The 23,376-nt window shown below is 40.7% G+C and overlaps 1 protein-coding gene across 3 annotated transcripts in view; it reads left to right on the plus strand.

Moving 5' to 3' along the window:
- Positions 1 to 21,920, plus strand: part of DUS2 (dihydrouridine synthase 2) — a 75,114-nt gene extending 53,194 nt beyond the window's left edge. For 2 of the 3 annotated variants that reach the window (XM_090064009.1, XM_090064011.1), the window contains 7 exons: positions 3,859 to 3,945; positions 10,542 to 10,710; positions 12,814 to 12,935; positions 15,052 to 15,195; positions 16,440 to 16,527; positions 17,445 to 17,518; positions 19,792 to 21,919. In XM_090064009.1, the coding sequence (XP_089920135.1) occupies positions 3,859 to 3,945; positions 10,542 to 10,710; positions 12,814 to 12,935; positions 15,052 to 15,195; positions 16,440 to 16,527; positions 17,445 to 17,518; positions 19,792 to 20,029 (922 nt within the window). In that variant the 3' untranslated portion in view covers positions 20,030 to 21,919. Of the gene's footprint in view, positions 1 to 3,858; positions 3,946 to 10,541; positions 10,711 to 12,813; positions 12,936 to 15,051; positions 15,196 to 16,439; positions 16,528 to 17,444; positions 17,519 to 19,791 lie in introns of all 3 variants that reach the window. The other variant, XM_090064012.1, reaches the window with a different exon arrangement.
- The last annotated feature ends 1,456 nt before the right edge of the window (positions 21,921 to 23,376 follow it).

The raw sequence follows: 23,376 nt of genomic DNA on the forward strand, positions 1-23,376 counted from the left end.
GATTTAAAACAGGGCACCTCATTAAGGTGACATTTCCAGCAGAGAGAAGCAAGATTTTATTCTTAGTTAATCTAGCATTTGAAAGGTGTTGGGTTTTTGTTTTTAGTAAAAGGACTGCTACAGCATGTGGGACAGCAAGTCAGGGGAGAACCTAATACAAGGGTGGAGGGAAGTTCAACAGTGATGGCGGCTGCAGCTACAGCATGGAGACATGGGGGAAATCCAGCTGCAACTGGGTCAAGAGCAGAGCTATAATAAGCAATGGGACGGTGCTTGTCTCCATGTGTCTGAGTAAGTACTGCAAGTGCAAATCCATCCTTTTCATGACAAAAAAGAATAAAAGGTTTAGTACAATTGGGAGGACCTTGCGACAGAGCTTGTTTTATAGAGGCAAAAGCGGCTTCAGTCTCTGAAGTCCAGGGTAAAGGCTTAGCTGGGTTTAATCTAATTTTTTCAGGCTGGGCAGTATGGATTTGTCCTACTTCATTAGCATGCTGGGACCAGAGAAACGGAGGGACAGCTTTTATGATTTCTTCTTGCAACACAGAAAGATTAGGGAACTCAGGCTCAGGAGGTGAGCTAGCTAAAGCAGCAAGTACTGCTATTTCATTATCACAGGGGACATCTAAATAAACACCATTAAGAGGGCAATAGATAGAACAGCCGAGTTTACAAAGCAAATCTCTGCCTAATAAATTAACAGGAGAACAAGGACTAAGGAGAAAGGCATGTTGATCAGAAACAGGACCAAGAGAAACATGTAATGGTTGGGAAACAGGATGAGGAACTATTTGATTTGAAATTCCTACAGCGTTTACAACAGCAGATGAGAGGGTAGTTGTGGAAGATTCTTCAGCTCGAAGAGTAGAGGGGCTTGCACCGCTGTCTACTAAATGTTTTGTAGAGATGCCATTTATCATGCAGGAAACAAAGGGATCATCTTGATTAAGTGGGGGAAGCGGGGCTGTGATGATATTACTGTTCTTCAGGCTGGCCTAGCAGAAGGCTCCCTGATTCGGGACAGAGAATTGAGTGAGAGGAGGTGGTGGCGGGTTAAACGTCATCCTCGGCTGGCCAGGCCAGTGGGGACATTGAGCCTTCCAGTGTCCTGGTTGGCCACAATAATGACAACTGTCATTATTTTGGGACTGAAATTCTCCTTGTCCCATCCCACGACCATGTCTCCTGCCTCTGAACTGTCCTTGATGGAAACCTCGGCTTCTGCCCCTGCCTAAAGTCTGTAATTGTGATGACATTAGTTTAGTTCCCGTGGATTCCTTTTTCTTTTCCTGGCAGGTTGTACATGATTTGCAATGGTTCTGCAAGTGGCTTAGTCTGCCAACCTACAGCAATTGTGCACAACTGTTCCTGGACTTTAGAAAGAAGTCCATGGACAAAAGTGGAAGCAACTGCTTCTGGGGCAGTTTCAGCTGCGTTTTCAATACCAGAATGTCTTTCAAATACTAGTTTCAGGCGGTCCATGTAGTCTGCTGGGGATTCTCCTTTATTTTGTTTACAGTTATGTATTTTGGCCCAGTCATTTTTCTTGGGGCAAATTTTAAGCACAGCCTCAAGGAGGCATCTTCGGGCATCTGTTAAGTGATCTCCTATTCTGGGCTGTTGAGTAGGCCAAGTAGCTTGTGCGATGAGGCGGTTGCGGACCTCAGAGGGCAGAACACTTCTCATTAATTGGTTCAGATCTGCCCACGTTGGATTATAACAATGGATTACAGTGTCTAATTCATCTCTAAATTTTTGGGGTTCCTCTCTGATGTTAGGAAATTGTTTAACAAGGTTTAGGAGATCTCCTGGGGTCCAGGGGACAGGGACTGTGATTGTAGTTTCCCCATTTGGACCTTGCCCTGGAAGTTGGTGTAAAGGCATAAGCTGAGCATTTTTAGATTTTAAAGAAGGGGCTGGACCATACTGGGTACCAGACCTTAAATAAGAGGAGGGGGTTGAGATTTTAGGAGACAGATGCCATGCCTCCAGTGGATGTGGGCATGCCCCAGGGGCAGGTGACGGTTGTTGAGTGATAGTTCCCTGGTGAGGTGGGCTAATCCTGCCGGAAGAGTCTATTTGGTTACTTTGGACTTCTTCAGGTTCAGATTGTGCCTGGGACTGATATGGGGGTGGCACATTAAGAAAATTAATTATATCTTCTGCCGATTCATTCTCAGTTATTTGTAGAGAAAGTTGTTTTGGTGCCAATGGTACTATTGATGGGGTGCACTTTTCTGTTTTAATTCCTTTAGCTGAGATTTCAGTTTCTCTTGGGAGTCCTTAAGACTCCGAACCTGAGATTCTTGGCGTCTTTTGAAAGCTTCTTCATACCAATCAAAAAATATGTCCCACTGAGTCTGTGGTATATTACTACCTCTGAGCTCAAGGTCTCTGTGGAAATGAACAATTTTATTTAGATCAAATGTTCCCTCCAGGGGAAACTGCAGGCTAAAATTATCTCTGGTATACCAATTCCATTTGTCTAGAAACTTACAACTTTTATGGTCATAGTGTGTGTACATGTACAATGCTGGTGACCCTTCTGGCGGAGCTGGTATGTCTTTAGACTTTCTGCTCCCCATATCTTTAAACTCAATTCACACAGGTCTTTCATACAGGAATGGCTTATTGAGGGTATCCGGTCAGGTAGTGAGATTTGCTAGTGGCACAGAGATGCTGTGTCTAATGTCCAAAGACAAGACTCCACTGCAATAACAGCACACAATACAGTTACTCACGGTTAGATACAGCTCGTTATGAGGGTGGGGAAAGGGTAAACCTGTCCACTGGGTCACAAGGTTCCAGTTGGGCCCCCTTGTGTTCAAAACTGCCCTTCTGGACAGCCTTGGGGCAGCTGAATCCAGCCTTAGTCTCAGACCTGGTCAGTGGCTCATATTTCTCAATTCATACTCTCAATTCACACAAGGGAATTTCTGCATTGAGGCACGAGGTTCAAGAGCATTTCTTTAGTCTCAGCCTTGGTCAACGCTTATCGTGGAAAACACTCACACTCTAAGAGTTTCCACCTTACACCCTTGCTTTCAAAGAGCACACAGAATAAATCTGTTGTCTTTGGGGCAGCTGCACAAGGTTTCCACTCCTGGCCTCAGGGAGACCTCATAGTTCTTTAAAGAACTTAACTCAGTTCACGAGGGGAAATACTTTCATTGACAACAGCAATACAGAGTCCTTAGCCTTAACTCTTTCTACTCATAGTTATACCCATAGAAATTTCAAAAGGTTTCTTACCTTGATTTGGCGCCAGGGCTTCAGTGAAGAGATGTCTGTGCCCCAACTGATCGTTCCGGGCGTGTCTATCCGAGTCACAAATCAAACTTCGCGTTGTGGTTGAATCAGAACTGACAGAGCCAGCTTTTCTTTATTTAGGGCTATACTGTGATCACAGGGAGGATTTCATACAGCAAGGAGAATCACTCACTTGTCTGTTTCAAAGGAATCCTCCCCCTCTCTAAGTTTTCTAGCGTTTTTATACTTAAGACAGATAAAGAGAAAAAAATACAACCTTGGAGAAACTAAAACAAGTTTACTTAATTGGACATCTGTGTACAGGGTAATAAGACATGCAGGGTTTTTTTTTTGAGCTGAAAACATAACTGAAATAAGCAGTATCAGCACTTCCGGTCTCTGTCTGTTCTTCTAGTCAGGTAGGCCAGAAGCCGACTAAATTTACTCCTACAGCAATAAAGTGTTTGGTATATCAGAATTTTTCCCCTATTTGTAGCTTTATACCATGAATGACAGTATAAACTGAAGGTAATGTTTGCTACGAGTTTACTTGCACACAACTTCCACCAAAAATCTTTGATCTTTTCTTTTTTTTTCTTTGTTGAAAAGGAAGAAGGAGGAGAGGCCTCAACATCCTGTTCACTGTGATGTGATTAAAGCCATCTCTGAAGCAGTCTCTGTTCCAGTTATAGCTAAGTAAGTTGGACTAGTTAGTCAGTTATTTAAAGGTATCTATATTTAGCAAATCACATTCCCAGCAACTTACAAGCAAAAATTAAGTGGAGAAAATGTTAGGTAAGGTATATAGGGACCTAAGGGCTCTAAGTAGTCTGTGGTGGTGGACTTTCAAAGCTGGTCTTCTGAAATAGTATTGTAACTGGTTTGGGGTTTACAAATAGCTCCTTAACTATGTTTCAAATGCTACTGCTGTCATGATACAGCCTTGCTTATTCTCTGTGGAAGGACGCAAATCTGCAGTTGGATCCAGTTGTTGAATATCACAAGTTTCTAAACACCTTAGATCCAAGTTTCTAAACACCGTTGTCATTGTTCCTTTCTCTATGTCTTTTTGGGAATGCCCCAGGTTAAAACCCAGACATGACACTCTAATGTAACCTTGCAGTCCAGTGGCCTACACCCCAGAAGCCTATTTGAGACTACAGTTGCTGAAGCATGATCCCCAGAGTCCACCTTTTTTTTTTCCAAGTTAAAACCGTCCAGGGACAACAGAGTAGTAAAACAGAAAACAGTTGCTAAACTGTTTACCATAGCAACTGAGCTTTTGTGGTGTTCTGTAATAATACAATATAACCTCATAAATCCAGTATCCTTGGGACCTAGCACCTGCGGGAAATTTGAAAATTACGGGTTTTTTAAACTCTGTACAGCCACTACTCCGGGACCAGCCACTGCTACTCTTCCCCCTGCCCCTCACTACCCCCACCACTCCGCAACCTCCCACTGCTACTGCCAGACTTGGAGGGGGAAGCTTGTATGCAGCAGCTACCACTGCCATCAACCACCATGTGTTGTCATTCCACGTGTGGCTACTACTCTGGGACCAACTACTGCTACTCCCCAGAATTTTGAAAATGAGATTTATAGTTATACACAAGAAGCCATCCTGAATATTACCTTATTTCTCCTGGTTAACACTTAAGCCAAAAAAGGAATATCTCCAGCTATAACTCTGTCCCCTATTTAGAAGGGGCAATGAAATATCCTTTTGCTGTAAAGGGTAGCCTCTGTAAATAAAGTCCTGTCCTCTTCAGTCATGTAGGGAAACTAAGTGCCCCAGCCAGATAGTTAGACTAGGGAGTTCTAGTCCCCTTCTCCCAGATTGAGTAAAGTCAGAGGCTCTAAGTCACACAAACCTGTTAGTGGACAAAACATTGCTTCAGTACAGGAAGTCATTTGGCTTTAATAGCACTTGATGGTTCTCTCCTTGTTAGCCCTTTTGCACATGGTGGCATGAGCTAAGTTATTGCACACTTTAGCTTGAAGAAATGACATCCAGAATAAACTGACCTGGTTTTCAGCAGCATGTGGATGTCCTAAACCAGGGTGGTGCAAAGTGAAGGTTACAGTGAAGTTTATAATTGTAAAGTAGAGTTTCCAGCGACCTACAGTGCATACTTTGATTGAGGCCTTCCCCGATTTATTGCATTCTTTGGCTGCCCAGATTTAAAAAAAAAAAAAAAGTGTAACCATTTTTCTTAGTTTTTTATACATCTAACATAAACATCAAGTTCTATGATTTTGCTTCCCCTTCTGTCTGTAGGTGTGTGCAATTAGAAAACAAACATGCCAAAGATCTGTTGTTGGGCGTGGAGGGGAAATGTTTCTAATCAATCAACACATCATTTCAGCTCTTTTCTCAATGCAAGGCTTCTACATATAGAAGTAAACAGTTAAATCCTGTTCGTTAACCATGTTTTTAAAAAAGAATATGCTGTAGCTTGATTTCATTGTATATATGAATTCCTTCCAATAGCAGATTGTGTCTATAGTGCATTTTCTTTTCTGATGGTCAAATCAATTTGACCTTACAACTTTGAATGCAGTATATCAAACCTATGTTGAAAAACAGCTTTATTGTAAACTTAACAGGTCAGTATTTTTGAGATACCCCTTGACCTTTTAACCATGGTTAGTAAACAACTGAACCTGCAAAGAATGAGTGTGCAAAAGGAAAAAGAAAAAAGCAATAAAGCCTGTTTTCAAATTTGTCTTCTGAAAATGGAATGTTCATATAAACTGTTCATAAGGGTGGTAAAGCAAAGTATGGATTTTTGTTTTGTCGTCTTCATAAGTGGGGAGAATCTAATTTTAAACAGTCATCACAGCTTTTTGATGAGCCATTTGACACAATGTCTTCAGTCAGCTTTCCAATTTCTATCATATAGCCACCATCTGAGCTGGTATTTTGTTGGCAGTATCATCAAGCAGGTAATGACTGAGGCCATGTCTATGTAGGAAAGGTTTACCAATTACCATATTTTCTCACATATAGCCCACACACTGATATAACCCACACCAATGTATAACCCATGGAAAATTGTATTTTTGGAAAATAGTCCATGTATAGACTGCACCTATGTATTCCCTGCATCTGGTGGTGTCGGTGCCAGGGGCGATTTTAAGCCTATTAAGCCTGAGAGGTGCTTTCATAGTTTCTAGGGTCAGAAGGGACCTGAGTAGATCATCTAGTCCGACCCCCTGCCATGGCAGGAAATAATTAGTTGTTAATTATTACCAGAATGTTTGCCATTTGAGCTCTAATTATTACTGTCAGCTTGTAACATCTGCTCAAGTGTGTTTTAGTTATCAACAACTGTTTTTGGCCTTCCCGTAGACTTGTTCATCAAAAAGTTGATGCTGCTACAGTTACCAGAAACTCCAGTCAGTAAAGGCAACCGACTGCCTATGAATTTACCCAACTTCCCTATCTCACTAACCCACAGGGTTCAATCCTACCCTTTCATAATTCATTTGAAAATGCCCAAGAGAAAATCGTACACGTTCGACTTCAAATGGTCCATTATCGATTACACCAATAAACACGGCAATCACGCAGCTGCTTGAGAATTCTCTGTGGATGAAAAATCGGTACTAGAATGGCGAAAAGAAGAAGACATCTGAAAACTCTGAATCCGAGAAAGTGCACTCGCAGAGGTAAGCATTGTAAATGGCCAACTCTAGAAGCTAACCTGAAAGCTCAACAAGAAAGCAACAAAGTTGTGTCAACCATTGCAATTTGGCAGAAGGCCCGTGTTTTGGCAAGTGAGATGAAAATAACAGACTTTGGAGGTGGATGCAATTGGGTACATACATTTATGTGCAGAAATAATTTAGCTGTTCATTCACGCACTACAGTAGGGCAAAAACTGCCAGATGACTGGAAAGAAAAATTAACAAAATTTCATGATTTTGTGTGTAAGGAGTGCAGAGTGCAATGTATGTTTTGGAGACATAATTAACATGGATGAAGTACTGATTTCATTCAACATCCTAGCAACTCGTCAAGTCAGCTGTTTTCAAGCACGGCAAGGCAGGTTTTTCGCATCTAAATCTTTGCTAATTTTTGATGTGATGGCAGTGCATAAGCACGGTAGTGTTCAGAAACAAATAAAGCCGGAGTGCATATTGCTGTAATTCCTGGAGGACTAGCCCGTAAGCTCCAATCATTGGATATCTCCATCAACCATTTGTTCAAATGTTTCATGAGAAAGGAATGGGAAAAATGGATGAGCTAGGGTGTTCATTCATTCACCCCATCTGGAAAACAGTGACAAGCCACCTATACAGAAGTTTGTAGCTGTATCGTTGCGGCCTGGAGAGCTGTGAAACCAAGCTCTATAATCAACAGCTTCTTTAAAGCCGGAATCCTGGACGGCGCATTGGGTGAGGAGTCAGGCTACACTGATTCGGAAGACTACACTGATGAACTTGATGACGCTGCTTTTGTAGATGTGTATTTCAGCGAATCAAGTTACGAAGCGGACTTTGAAGGTTTTCCAGCCAGCTAAGAAGAGGCGCCCAATTGGGTTTGAATGTTATTTAGACATTTATATGTTTTAATTTTCATTAAAGACTGTTCTAAAGACTGCATAGCCCACACCCTTGTATAGCCTGCACCCATCCGTCATATTTGTAAAAACGTATATAGCCCGTGAACTATATGTGAGAAAATACGGTATACAGGATTAGTTACACAGTTGGACATGTAGACCCATGATGGTCTCTTACTCTGATATGTGAATGCCTTTTTCCTTAGAGCTTTCCCAAGGCAACACAAGTTTAAGTGAAATAAAAGCACTTTTAAGCTGGAGTAAAAGTGTTCCCCAAGTTTCATGAGGTATGTTTGTACCTGTATAATTTTCTCAGTTTAAATTCATGCCTTATGTTATAACAACAAATTCTTGAACGTAATCTATGATTCCCTCTGGAGCCCTGCCAGACCAGGGCCAAGGCAGATTGACAAGGATGGTGAGGAAAGCTTGCAGTATCTCTGCCTGGGTTGTATGTTTTCCATTGAATATGTACAGGGGTGAACTTTCCAGATCCAGCTCTTTGCACCAACACTAACTTTGCATTTGTTTAAAAAAGCTCCAGGCCCATCTGTGACCATTAGACATGTTCTTTCTTCTGATAACAAAGCACTGTAATGAAAAGAAATGCCAGATGCTTGGCAGCATTTGTTACTTGTTATACAAATAATTCAGCAGTTAAGCCCAAAGGGCTCCTTGAGGTTTTAGTCCTCTTCTAATGGTTTTCAGTATGCCTGCTTTAAAGTCAGTGAATGTGTTGGATCTCTACACCAGTGGTTCTCAACTTTTTGAGACTCAAGAGACAGCTCTAGAACTTTTTCAGAATTTGGCAGTGTGGCAGGCCAGTAGGGGGTGCTCCTGCATTGAGCCACTCACCTCACTCTGCCTGAATACTTTCCAGGCTCTGTGCGCCTCCCTGGGGGCACCTCACATCTGGCCAACACCCTTCCTGGAGCACACCAGCAAGCCTGGGGGTAACGCTGCCACCACCCAGAGTCTGGACTGATCTGGGACCTGCGCCCTCTGGGAAACACTGGCCTAGTAGTCCTTGAGGGTACTTGACCCACTGCAAGAACTTGGGGTGTTTCCCTCCATCTGAAGCACAAATAGTGGTCTCCCGTAGTCAGCTGAACCAAGGGGACCCCAAGGCATAATCTAGACCCTCTCCCAATAAGTCTCCCATGGTAGGTACAAAGAAAAACTTTATTGGTTACAAGGAGTAGGTTTGGAATATGGTACAGTGTAGAGCAATATCAGAGAAATACCTTTAGAGCAAACAGTGGCATGGTAGCCTTTGATTATGTATCTGTGTTACTGCAAGCTATATCACTAGTTAGATCTCAAGTAGCTTACTAACAAGTATCATCTAGAAGCAGGTGGAGATTCCATCTGGAGGCAAGCGGTTCACTGAGCATGAGTTTCGAGAGAGAGAGTTTCAGGTGGTCCTGCTTCTCTCTGAGTTCTCATCATGGCTACTGCCCCTTCTCCTGGGCAGTCCTTCACTTATAGCCCTTATGACCTCATTTACCTGATCCAATAAAGGCCAGCAACTGTTGGCTGCCAGCCAACCAATTTGAAATGCATCACTGGTTGCCAGGTAGACTGGCAGGGTCTTTGGCCCCCTCCCAGTCATGTTGGCATTGCTTAGAACAATAGGGAGTTTAAGCCCCCCACCCAGGTATGTGATGCTGGTCACGTAGGCAGCGAGAGCAGGTTTCCCCCCCTCCCTCAGGAATATATCCAGCTCAGGTTACACCTCAGAGTTACCTTAAGCAGATGGGACCAGAGGAATCTGCCCTCTGCAGGGACCATAGTAACTAAATTGTCAGCAGAGTTTAGGGAGAGACAAAGATGATATTCTGCCACAGGCCCAATTTAAAAATACTAATGTAAATATCATATAAAATATAATGTTATTAATTAACCTGTTAGTAATTGATTAGATGATTATAATTATATTCTTTTCACCCCACTGCCACTGTTGATACATCCAGGTGAAACTGTGCTGAATGCCTCTTCCAGAGCCATATCAGGAAGTGGCTATGGCAGAAATGTGTGCTCTTGCCAGAGTCCTTCCTAGCCATTGCTGCACAATGTCTCCCAGAAACAGATGCATGAGGCAGGTGGAACTGTTCTGTTTCAGGAGGCACACTGAAGCCAAATGGAGAGGCAGATGCAGGAGAAAGCCGCGCCTACCTGAATGTTATGTGGGCAAGCACACCAGTTCTCCTGTAGCTCTTCCGGTTTTTGCTTCAGTCTGCCTTCTGAAAATGGAGGCATTGAACAGTATCAGCCCGTAGCAGCAGCAGCCTGGAGAAACGTTGTTGCCATCACATAGCATAGATGCTTTGTGTGCCTCTGTTTTCAGGAGGCGTGTTGGAGCTGAACTGTGAAGAGCTACAACAGAAACAGTTCACCTGCCTCTATAATAATGTCATGCAGGCAGGAGCTGCTTCTCACTCCTAAAAACAGGGGCAGTTTCACCCCACGGTGGCATTGCTGACCACATAGCATCTTTGGCATGTTCTCATGGCACCTTAATTGATAATCACTGTGCTAGACTCTAAGTATAGCCTATGAACAAACTGTATCAGAAATGGAGGTAACAAAAGTATATCAGAAACTGGGGCCTTTATTGTAACTCCGTTAACATTGAAATACATTGTCCTCTACACTTTTTAAAACATAACTTGTGGTGTCACATTAATAGTTGCAGATCTTAACAATGATGTTCCTTTTCAGTGGAGGATCTCATGACTTCATCAAAGAATACACTGACATTGGAGCCTTCCAGCAAACAACAGCGGCGTCATCAGTAATGATAGCTCGGGCTGCCATGTGGAACCCATCTATTTTCAGAAAAGAGGGTCTTTGCCCCTTGAAGGATGTCATGCAAGAATACATAAAATACGTAAGTATTGGGAGACTTCTACTTGAACTTTAACATTGCTTAGAGATGTTAGGTGATGGATTATGCTGAGTGCTTTAAATTTCTTGTTGCATTTCAATTAACAGAGCTTATGCCGTATTTTTGACCATTGTGCAAAACGGAATGATTACAAATTAGTTTTTCAAATTCTTATTCTGAAGACAATTTTCTTTTGAATACAACTTTTTGTTTGCCTGTGTGCACTATATATCAGGCATGTTGCTCAAGAGGACTTCTGCAAAACTATTACCATGGGCCCCTCTAGGCACTGGTAAAGGTCTGATAGGATGTAATGCATGATCCACACAATTGTGCCTCCTGCCATGGCATACATGCATGGCAGGAGATGTAGTTGTTGGATCCAGGATCAGATCCTATCATGCCTTATTGCCAGTGAAGGGGGAGCCTAGGATCATGATCCTGAGCTTTCCCTGCATGAGCTCCCACTGCTGCAAGCCTTGTAGCTGATGAGACTTCCATCTCTGGCAGCAGCCTGCAGGCTGTCGCAGATGGGAGTCTTGTCAGCTGACAAGTACCCTATTCACAGCAGCCCATGGGACAGTGCCATGGCTTGGAATACCTTCAGCTCCAGGACTCCCAGCCACTACAGCATGTGGTATACACCCACGGCTGGGAGCTCCGTCGGCTGACAGGGCTTCCAGCCATGGGCACAGCTGTGCTCCATGTGCATATTAAAGTTGGATAGAAACCAGGTACAAAGTGAGTACATATTTTCCAGCTTTAGCTTTATAGCTGGATGAACCTTTTATGGCATGATAGTTAATTTGCACATGTAGCTGGTCTAAATCACACAACCAGGCAACTGTGTAATACATGTAACATGTAGAGGCAGCCCGTGAGTGCCAAAGCTGTGCTGTTATAACAGTGAAAGTCCTGGTAATACTGAATGAAGCTGAAAGAGAATAGAAAGATGAATTCTGTCCAGGTGGTTGTGCAGAGAAAACTGTTCTCAAATTCTTTGTTTATTTAAAATAACTTTAAAGTACTCTAGAGAGCTAGTTTCCTATTACAGAAAATATAAAGTTGTTTCTCTAACTTTTGAAAAAAATTAAAGAGGGAAAAGTGGTCAGTAAAAATAATATTACACCATCACATTGTAGTTTGGTTTATAAGACGTCTAGCATGTAATATTTATGACTACAAGTAAAACAGATTAAATTAATTTGACCTTGGGGAATTTAATAGTGCTGGGTTTTTTTCTAGTTTAAATGTTTTGAATCATTGCAAAAACAAATTCCTTTTTTAAAAAAAAACAAGAAAAGTTCAACATAAACTAGTTGAAAGTCTAAAATGTGTCTTAATCACTAAAATAAAAAAAAATTTAGTTCCTGTAAAATGTGCACCAAAATCATCTCTGCATGTATTTCCATTGTGATCAGAGTTATATCAGAGGTGAATTTGGCTCAGACTATTGTCTTTCCTTTGTTACAGTCATTAAGTAGCAGTGTTCCTAAAGTGATAGTTGTAAAACAGATGATATCTTGAACAGTGACTTGTGTCTTGATGAGGCAAAACTTTTGTGCACATGAGTAATGTAAATAGTCTTACTGAAGTTAATGGCATAAGTATCCTACTGGATCAGAGCCTTTGCTCATAAGATATTATTTGCATTAAGTGCAAAGATTTACTTATTTTTATACCAGTCCTCCTCCCTGAAACCTGTACAACTCCGACCTACTTAAATTATGGGGGGGGAAAAAATCCAAAGAATGCCTAATGAAAAAATCAAGTTAGTCAAACTTTCAATGTAAAATGTATCCATCTTAGTAAATAAGCAAATTCTTGTAAACAACTTCCTTATCTTGTTCACAAGCATGTAAGTAACCACTACATTTCAGTTTGGACTACTTTTCCTGAAAAAAACTAACAGAACATTCCTGGACTACGTTAACAGACACAAATAGGTGACTGAGCTGGCATTGGTATTCTCCTAGGAACTGTCTGAACTCTACTGTATATTCCATAATCCATTTAAAAATTCAGCAAGAAGTATGTGAATGGATAGTTATTAGATATAATGTTTATTTTGGTGTATTTCGTAGATTACTTGTCTCTTTCTTTCAGGCAGTGAGATATGATAATCACTACACCAACACAAAATATTGCCTGTGTCAAATGTTAAGAGAACAGTTAGAAACTACCCAAGGAAAGAAGTTGCATGCTGCACAGTCTACTCAAGAAATCTGGTAAGCTTTCTTGAGACCAACAGTCTGTCTCCAGCTATGACTAGCATTTCAGTGTTTCAAAGCAACATGCAAGAAACCTCTAGATCTAGGATAATTTGCTGCCCATGTTAGTTCTTCATCTAAGACCCACAGAGATTGGCTTAACCCCTGAAACATACATGTTTCACTGGGTAATACACTGAATCACGTTTTAATCCGAGGATTGCAGGTCCACCAACTTTGGGTTTGGTAGCATGAAAAGTGGCTCCAAAGTGGAGGCTTATATGCTACATGTTGTTTTTTTCCAGTGGTTTGTAAATTACTATATAAAAACATAGTTTGCGCTGAAAAAAACTGCATTCTATTCATCTTTAAAATTAATGAGCAGAATAAACTATAAAGCCAGTAATAATATTTCTTTGCACATTTACAACATAAAAAGATCACCTAAAGGGTATTTAAAAAAATCATGCTGATTTTTCACCTGAACACTAGGTCATGATAACACTCTTTGGCTGGGAGACTCTCTTATGTTAATTGGAAACAATTTTGACAACATATTTTTATATATTAGTTTTGATAAAACTTTCATTGAGAGGGTTTCCTAAATCAAGGAAGGAATTTCTGGTGGTAGGGAGGTTGAGGGGAATACTAGCGTATCCTGGTGGTCAAGAGGTTGGAAACTCAAATTCAAGCTCATACTTTGAATCACAGCATGAACTTGGAACAGTGTATCTGAAAGCTCTGGGAGTGGTCAGTGCCCTACTTTTGGCAGCACAATTTGTAAAATGAAGACTTGGTTGTAAATACCTTGTTTTATATACTTTGCTTGCCAGTGTAGGCACCTCCTTATTTGAACATAATCAGTTTTTGATAGTTTCTCCTCTCCTTTTTTGGCAATCCCTCACAGTCAAGGATGATTGTCTTCTATGAATGTCTTATCTGTGGGTCTGAAGATGGCTAATGAGGCCAATATGGGATCAACACTCTGTTGCAACTCGGGCACTTGTGGGATGGGTGGCTCTGAATTCTTGTTTGGTCTGCAACATGCTGTTTTTGCTGATCCCACTTTCTCTCTTGTTGTCATCGTAATGTTTCAGAGTACTCAGATCTTTGCAGCAGACTTCCTCCATTCGGGTGGTCCTGGGCGATAGTCTCAGTATCAGTTTTTGATAGTTTAGTGCTATGCCCTATTGAAACTATGAGCCATGAATGGAAGAAGGGACAATTATGCATGTAAAAAGAGATTGTTCAGGAATTAGTTTCACAGCTGGTCCTTCCAGCCAGTGTTTTTGAACTGTTATCTCCCAGAAACAGAAGAACATACAGTTCTTATTTGAGTAAATATCTTTCTCTGTAGCTAATATTGTTTAATACTGCTACCAAGTGGCGGTGGTGATAAACTGCAGCCGTGGAAGTTTTTAACTTGATGCAGGGCTCTCGTTCCCATTGAGTGCTAGAGGATGTGCTAATATATTTATGCCAGAAAAAAGTTTTACACGGCTCAACCTATAATTATTTCCTAGTTAACTTTACGGAGCTTCGTCTCCAATATAATTCACCTGTGATGTAATATTACTCTTATACCAGCAAGGGCTATTGTAGAGAATACAGGACTCTTTTTACTTCTGGATTGCCTAACCCCATGGTGAGCAGCGTTTATATGAGAAACTGGTTAAAAAAACAAAACTCAGGATTATTTACAATATATGCATTGACTACCTTTTTTTGCTACTGGTAGCTCTGAAGATCTGATCCGCGCTAGCTGTCTCTACTGGTTTTTCTCCTGATTTCATGCCTCATTGGAATTGTAAACTAAATTGAGATTGCAGAATCTGTTTTCGATGGCTTCTATCTTGACTTTCAGAAGCCAGCTTGAGGCTGCGGGGCAAACAGGGAGGATTATTTACCTTTTTCCTTGTAAAGTGAGCAAATTTTATATGAAGTCACAGAGAAAAAAATGATTTTAGACCCCTATGACTATCTGTGTCACTTGGTGGAATTTAACTGCCCCTTAACATAATTTTCTAAGTAAATACAACTCATTTAGGAAAAAAAATTGTATTTCTACTAATTAGATATGAAATTTTTTATGTTGAGCTCTAACAATGCTAACAAATATATATTTTTTTAATAGTGAAGTCTTTGAAATGAGTGGTTTCTATAAAGAAACAACAGCCATTCTGGAAGCTAAGAAGGTATCATTAGAAACTAAAACACAAGATGAAGGGGATCAGGTAGAAGACACAGATGTAATAAAAATGGCTGTTCGGTTTGACAAGTAAGCATACAAAGTTTATCATTCATCACTTTTTCTAACATTTCATTTACACATGTATCTGATTTTGCTAACTGATAGAATTTTCCCCACTTTATCATTCTGGAAGTTGACTGTTCAGATATTACAATAGTTACTGGATAGGTTTTGTACAAAGAGGCATTTCATACAGCACTTGATTAAATCAACATCTTCATCATTTTTCTCATATCAGTTAGTTTCTAAGTCAGTGTCAGTGATCGCCTATTCTGGGCTCACTTTCCCCATTTTTTTATTAAATAACACAAAATCTTGAATTACAGCAAGGTTTAAGTGCATGCATGCCCAAAAAAAAAACTGATAAAACTTTGTCTTTAAAACTTTATAGACTGAGATTTAATAAAGTCATGTTATAGTTTTCTAATATTTATATTGTATTCTACAAGGAAGTTCCTGCAGGAATGTATGGTGTACACAGTAGAAAGCAGTCTCAATCTCCTCCCCTGTCCCCCCCCCACAAAAAAGCAAATTTTTATAGGAAATCATTTAAGCTACCATTAAAGAATGTTTACGAAAGATATGTATCTACTTTTCAGTTAGCGCCCTTTCAATGACCCCCTGCTTACACCACGTGAACAGGAAGATGGGGAAGAAAAACTTCTCTGGGAAATAATATTTAATGTTATTTTAGATGCCATGTAAAATGTGTTATTGGAGCAGACTTCTGAGAAAGAAATGGAGGGCTTATCACTTAGAAGTTTTAAAATTAAAAATAAAATTAAAAACTACAAAAAAAAAGAATAAATTGCAGCCCTATATGTATAAAATTAGCTGTGTACCTTAATATACGTCTGGCAGAAGGCAGGGTAGAGAGACACCTTAAAGACTAGCTTAGGGGTGCTCAACCCCACAAGCCTGTGGAGCCATGTAATCTGGACCATGGGGCTTCTCCTGGGTCTGAAAATGTGGTGGCTGAGGGTCTTATCCTGGTGTGTGGGGCCAGGCAGTGGTAGTGCAGGGCCTGAATCTGGCCCTGTACCACTCATCCAGCCCATTGGGACAAAGAGAGAGTATCACTGGTCTAGCTGAATAGTCTATAAGGTGTATCTCTACCCTGCTTTCTACCAGACTTCAGACTAACGCAGCTAACTACCTCTCTGACAATGTGTCTATTCTATTTATGCAAACCCATGCAATATGCATGAGAGAATTCTGTATTTCAGTATGGTAGGATACCTTGTGTTTCAGTTTTTCCTTTGCCTCTCTAGGCGAGAGTATCCACCACAGATTACTCCGAAAATGTATCTCTTGGAGTGGTGTAGGAAAGAGAAGCACCCTCAACCTGTTTATGAAACTGTGAGTTCCTGCATTTTTCCCCCGAAGTCCATGCTAGTTCTTTAGACAGTACATTATGCCATGATGTCTTGAGACTCTCAAGAAACTGGGTTAATTGATTTGAAATAAAATAAGTTTATTAAAAAGTTCCTCTTACACTGTGGTTGTTTTGCTGCTGTTCCTAGACAGCTTGTATGTGTGACAATTAGCATGACGTCCCCAGAAGTTATGGGCATATTTTTGCGGCATAGAATTGTGTGTCTTTAGGCATGAAATTTAACTTCAGGTGACAAAGTTTCTTCTTTGTGTTCCTGTATTAAATAAATGAGTCACTTGATAATCATGAGAAAGCGGAGTTATTTAGTTTGGGTAGATACCTGGCAAACTTCTCCCATGAAATTCTGTCCACATTGTTCAGTCGTTATCTGCAGATCCCTCCCATTGCTGTGTCAGTCTTGACTACTTAGAAGAAAATTGCCAATTATGGAATAGTTCTATGACAAGTACAGTTAGGGTTTTTGATGAGCTTTATTAATTATACTTCACAGAGCTTACTTATGGAATTCAGGGAGCCTTAGACAAAAAAGATGAACTCTAGTTCAGTGAGTCCTCAGGACTGTGTCTAGATCATAAGCATTTTTAAATGCACATATAACAGCATATTAAAGATTATAATTTTGTGATGATACTGCAGAGATAAGTTAGATAAGAACAATTGTTATGTTCCTACATGGCCATTTTGGAAGCATCTGCAGTTTGGACGAGTCATTCCTTGAATGTCTTGAACATGTAAGGGGAAATTTGTAGCTTAGAATTGTAATATGTTATTTGTTCCTAGTGTAAAGACAGGACTAATAAGGAATCTTGATGATGTTTCTCATTTTATAATTTTTAATAGTTTCTGTCAACTGGCATCTTTAATTCTTTTTATTCTCTAGGTTCAAAGACCGCTAGATAAATTATTCTGTTCAGTTGTCACAGTAGCTGAGCGAAAATACAGATCAAGTTTATGGTAAGATATATTTTGCAACTAGACTTTAGTAAAATTATAAACTTTAGTAAATTTAGTAAAATTATTTCTGTGGTATGCTCTTATACATTTAATAGGCAAGAGTGATATGCAAGAATATGGCATATGCTTGCACACTTAGACCTGGCAAAGAAAGAATACTAAGCTTTACTCTTAGAGCTGCCTCTGAGAGGAGGAAAACCTTTGAAATTTTTTAGAACAATAGGATGACAGACCTGTGCCAAAGAGAAATAAGTCCCACAGTTGAGAGCTCTTCAGAGCCAGAGGCATCTTCTCCAATGGAGGAATCTTAGGAGGTGAATATTATATTAGCATAGATGTATATCACAGTTGTCCACAAGGTGGTCTGTGGCAGAGACTTGTAATGCTGAGTATTTTAAATTGTGCAGCTGGAAAAAACCTACATTCTTAGGGCTAAGAGCTTTTCATGGAGAGAGCTTTCTCAGTGATACCATGCTTCTTAATCCTATTTGCTACCATCATAAAATCCCCTCAGTACACAGAGTAGATGAGGGAAGAAAGACGATCCTTCAAACAATGACTTCTGCCTAGCAGCAAAACTTCCCTTTTTTGGGGTTGAGGACAAGAATATTATCCAGTTGGCAACAACATCACACATTTGCCCTAGAGCACTTGCTGGTCTATAGAACAAAAGAGCTGTGCCCTAGCAGCATTCTTATAATCTCTGTCTAGTATTTAGTGATATATAGTGCTCTGTACGTCAGATTTGATTACTTTGTAATTACATTCATTTTATTAAACAGATTTGCTAAAATGTTGGTTTGTTACAGTATATGAGAGAGAAAATAAAATGTAGATATACTGTAATTAAATCAATTGATTCTAAAATACCTTTACATTTGCACTGTTAGTCCTCTGTTTCACTGCAGTTACTGTACATGGTGTGAGATCTACACAAACTTTTCTGTGTGATTACTACAGATCACACTCATTTCTTCTCACTTGGAAGCTAGGAGGAGCTCTCTCATTGGGAACTAGATTTTTCAAAATTCAGGGGGTGCTAGATTCAACTGTAAATCTGAAACTGATATAAGAGTATTTTCAAATTCATAATCTCTTAGAGTTACTCTGCTCTCTCTGAATATTATGAATACCTGCAATAATCTAGTGAAATAAAGAAAACAGAGTTTAAAAGCACTAATGTAGCAACCTTAAAAAATGTTCCCTCTACCAGGACTGTTTAAACCAAGCAAACAAATAAAAAATGTGTGTGAGGTTTGATCTAATACCCAGATTAATTTATTGGACAGTGAGACTGAATCTGAAACTCCAGTGTTATAAAAGTCTCAAAAAATAAAGCAGTTTTCATCCATGTAACATACGATGCACCTTGATGAATAAGCATTATGCTCATTCTATAAATACATTCAAGGCAAAGACCAGATAACTTGCTTTTTGGAAATCATGCAGTGAATCAGTATCTGCATCAACAATGCTGTACGATTCCACAGTAATATTCTGTATAATTTTATATAAATTCTAGAAATCCCTACAGTTGGTCTCAGACATTTCTGTCTAGGATTGCACTTGATAAACTGTAAATCTAAGTTCAAGCATTAGACTTATTAAAAAGGGATAGATATATGCAACAGATACCAGATTATTTTGTTATTGTTCTTACAGCACTCTGATTGTCAGCCAGCATGAGAGACATTCCATGCTCAACTAAAGAAAAGGTTTGAGAAATGAGCCTTTTAACTTGTTAAGTTTCAAGACTTACAACACCCAACTCCAGAACCTCACTGGGGGCTTTCAGTCTAGATGGAGTTCTGTCTACTTTTTACATTGACTTCATTGGACTTGTATTCATTCAGGGGATGAATTTAGATCTCGGTAATCTTTCCATAAAGAGATCCTCTAAAACTGTCTGGGCTTTAGTTCAGATTTATAATTTTAGTGTTAGTTTAGCTGAGGACCACAACATTTGTCCCCAGATCCCATTGGCTTCATACCTTCTGAGAGAAATCGTTTTGACTGACAGATTTGGTCCAATATTCTTAGAAAACATTTTCCTGTTTACAATGGTACGTGATCCGTGCTAGCTGAGCAAACGCAAATACACCTTTGAAACTGAACTTCTTTGTTCCCTACCTGTCAAACTGCCAGAAAGATCCCATGCTGTTGTTTCACTGTGTTGCATCAGACACAAGAAATTCTTTCAGGCAGGCAGTGTTATGTGTGGCAGTATTCGGGTTTCAGTTCTGCTTTTACCTGTGCTCTGTTCTGCTCTTCAGGGACAAGTCAAAGAAGTTGGCAGAACAGGCTGCAGCTATTGTCTGCCTAAGGACACTGGGTCTCCCAGAGGGGAAGGTGGGTGAGGGAGAAAACCACCTGATTAAGAAACGCAAGAGGGAAGACCACAGTCTCACGAACAACAGAGAACATGGAGATGAACTTATTGAGACTGCATGTAAGAAAGTTCATTTAACTGAAGGAACTTCAGACTCCAGCACTTCTGAAATGGCACAATGAAAGCAGCATGAACATTCCACAACTATGCAGCTCCTGATTCATTCCTTTTTTGCACAGCCTGCTGTTATATTTTATCTGCACTCTGTCAGAGACAGATAAGCTGCCCAATTGTGAAAACCTACTGTATTGGGACGTGTTTACTTTTTTTTTCTTTGCTTCTTTTGGTGCCTTTCAAATGCAGTAAATTAGCAGCCTGGATTTTAAAACAAAAGGACAAGATAAGCTTCTTTCTACAGTAAATATTTTTTATTTCGTTTGAGTGGTTTTGTTTATCATATTTTATGTAGACTGATGATAAACTAACAAGATGGTTCAGACTGCAATACCCACTATCTACAGATAGAATTATAGAAGTAAGGTGGTACAGTAACAAATATTAGCAACTGAATAGATTTGGGTTTAATAAATTAAATTGCATTGGTACTCCCATTGAACTTCATATGTGGTTTGCAATCTTGTGTTATTATCATAAATTAACTGAGCCCCCCTCCCCTTTTTGAAGGGAGATTGTTGCAAAATATAATACCAAACTTGAAAATACAATTGCATTATTTTATCAGGTTTTACTTTTTTTTGCCCTGAAAATTACAAGTGAAACAAATTACCATCTTTCCTTGAACTTCAACATAGGATTTTTTTTTCACTCTGGCTGTTAAAGTGCATCTTTTGTCCCTAAATAGCAACCTAGTTGCTTCTGTATTTGGCCAATAGTGTTCATGGCCCTAATCAGCAAGCAGATTCTCCTCTTCATCTGGCAGTGTAATGTCCCATTAAAAGGAGACAACAGTTACATTCTGTCCATGAAGAGATGACATCCAGAGTGGCCTCCATTGCACAACCTGGAATTGTGATTGTTTGGCTTACACTCCAAGATGAGATTCTTAGTACACTAAAATAAAATGCAGGATTTGAGATTGGTTACACTTTGTTGGAGTTTGGACATATTTCTCTAAATACCTTACAAGTGGTCAGCTCTTGCCAGAAAATATTTGTAACAAACCTACTGCAGTGCATCCATAACCCCTACATTCTTTTGTATGAAGAACATTCAAAGCAACTTTTGCCATTTATGTAGTACATCTAAATAATGTACTATTTTTCTATTTAAAAATAAAATAGTTAATTTTAAATGAAGTGGCATCTGCACTAAACCATTGTTTTCTAATAGAATAGAAGTATTCTACTTAGATAATGTTCAGACTTTTTTAATTAAAAAGATGTGTGTATGCATATTTATGGCTGCTATTCAAATTGCTAAATATTTTTAATAAAGCCACAAAGTTTGCATTTAAACAGAAAACAATTACAATTTGTTTCCTACTTATTTTTCAGACTGCAGTAAAAACAATTTAAAAAACTCCTTTCAGAATTGTATGCTCCAATTGCGTATAATAGTTTTAGTCACAGATCAAAATCACTTCCAAGCAGCAATAAAATGTACAACCTCCAGGAATAACTGTTCTTCTATTGAGATTACTTTCTTAGCTGCAGTTTCCATCAAGACTATTTCGAGACAATCATCAGTTTCTCTGGGTGCTCCTGATAGAGTGCAGGTTTCTGCACCCAAGCAATACAAACTGTCTGTAATATGTCTCTGATGGCAAGGTCCAAATTTAACACTGTAGTTGCAGTTAAGAGGAATGGTATAACTAATACACCTTGGAAATGAATTGGCTTAATGCATCCTCTGAGCATTTGCCACCTTCACTGAGGGCAGGTATACACGTGAAAGTAATAGGACACAATAATTTCCAGTGTTTATTGAGCAGGAGTTTATTGCTCCTAGGCACCATGTTTACACATGCGCCTGGGACCACAGCATGTTGAGCCAGGTCAGAGCAGCCCCGGCTGGCAGGGGGCCCAGGGAGTCAGCCTGGGGCTACTCTGAGCCAGCTCAACGTGCTGCAGAGGGGCTGGCTGGGGCACAAGGGTGCTCCAGTGTGGGGCTAGCCGGCAGGCAGCCTTGTTCCCCAGCCAGCCCCATCAGCATCTACATGTGTGTTGCTGTGTACTATATAACACCGCCACAGAACAGTACTTGTGTTACAAGTGCTAACCTACAGTGGAATTAATTAGTTTGCTGCAGCCTAATAGGGCTGCATGTGTAGACACTGAGACTTTACTGCAGAGCCAATTAGGCAGCTCCGCAGTAAACATCTCTTGTAAATGCTCCCAGATTCTCTGCATTATCCAGTAGTTTTCTGGCAAAATACTCATGGTGCATGCTTTTATCTACCTAAAATATAACATCTGTGTGAGTGAGTGAACCTAGAGGTATAATGCATAATTACAGCATTAGCTCATGCAAATTATACTGTAAGAGAGTGGATAAATTAGTCCAACTAAAGATCCAGTTACCCAGTTACTCTAGTTAAAAATTAAAGGATACACATGTCACAGAGTGGGTGCAGGGGCGGCCGTAATCCTGCTAGCGCCCCCTGCCGTGTCAACTTAGGTGATCTAGCACCCTCTTATCCTCGCCCGTCACGTCTTTGATGGTAATTGGTTCAATTAGGGAGGCTGCCTTTATCTCCTAATACCCGGTGTAAGTTGAACTACCCCTGCTCCGTATGGGGTGCCTCGGTGCACCCCCGCCTTAAGGGCTAATGCGTGCCTCCTACCTCCCCTTCAGCACGCCCCAACCCTTGCAGCTATTCCCGGACGTTATCAAGCCCTTACACTTTAGCGCCCTACCTGGCGCCCCCGAGCTGGTTTCACCACCAGCGCCCCCTGTCTGGGGCCTATGCCGCACCTCTCACGCCTTGGGGCTCAGGTGGAGCGTAGCCGTGCCTGGCCCCCTGCCCTTCTTCAGGTTCGTCTACCCGAGGGGAGCCAACAGTGCCCTCAGGGTTGGGGTCTCTGCCCCTATACACTGCTCCTCACTGGCGCAAACAGTTGTGCTCCACTGGCACCGCTCACTGTGCCCTACTGGCACCAGGAACCCCCAGATTATTGGGGAGCTCCCGTGAGGCCTCCTCACACCCCTACAGCCTCACCCGGTCCTCCGGTTTAACCATAACTCAACCATGAGCCAAACGGCTGCAACACAAACATAAGAAGCTTCCTGGCTTGTAACACAAAGCCTGCACTCACTTGGCTCCTTATCATACCCCTTCTAGGGTTCTTTCCTAGGAGTACCTAGGGGTACCATGTCATCATTGCAGCTGGTCAGAGTGGTCAGGCTGCAACCACCAACTCAGCCTGCTCAGCTCTCCTGCAGAGCTCCTGCTCCTGCGGCTGCCAGAAGGGAACTGCTTTCTGGGCTCAGGCCTGGGCTGTTTATAAAGGGCTGGCCCTGCCCCCTTCCAGTCACATGGCCCGCCCAGTTGCCGCAGCAACCGGCACCT

The sequence above is a fragment of the Crocodylus siamensis genome, chromosome 9 (assembly GCF_052110815.1).
Source record: "Crocodylus siamensis isolate JL-2025a chromosome 9, ASM5211081v1, whole genome shotgun sequence".
Taxonomy (NCBI): Eukaryota; Metazoa; Chordata; order Crocodylia; family Crocodylidae; genus Crocodylus; species Crocodylus siamensis.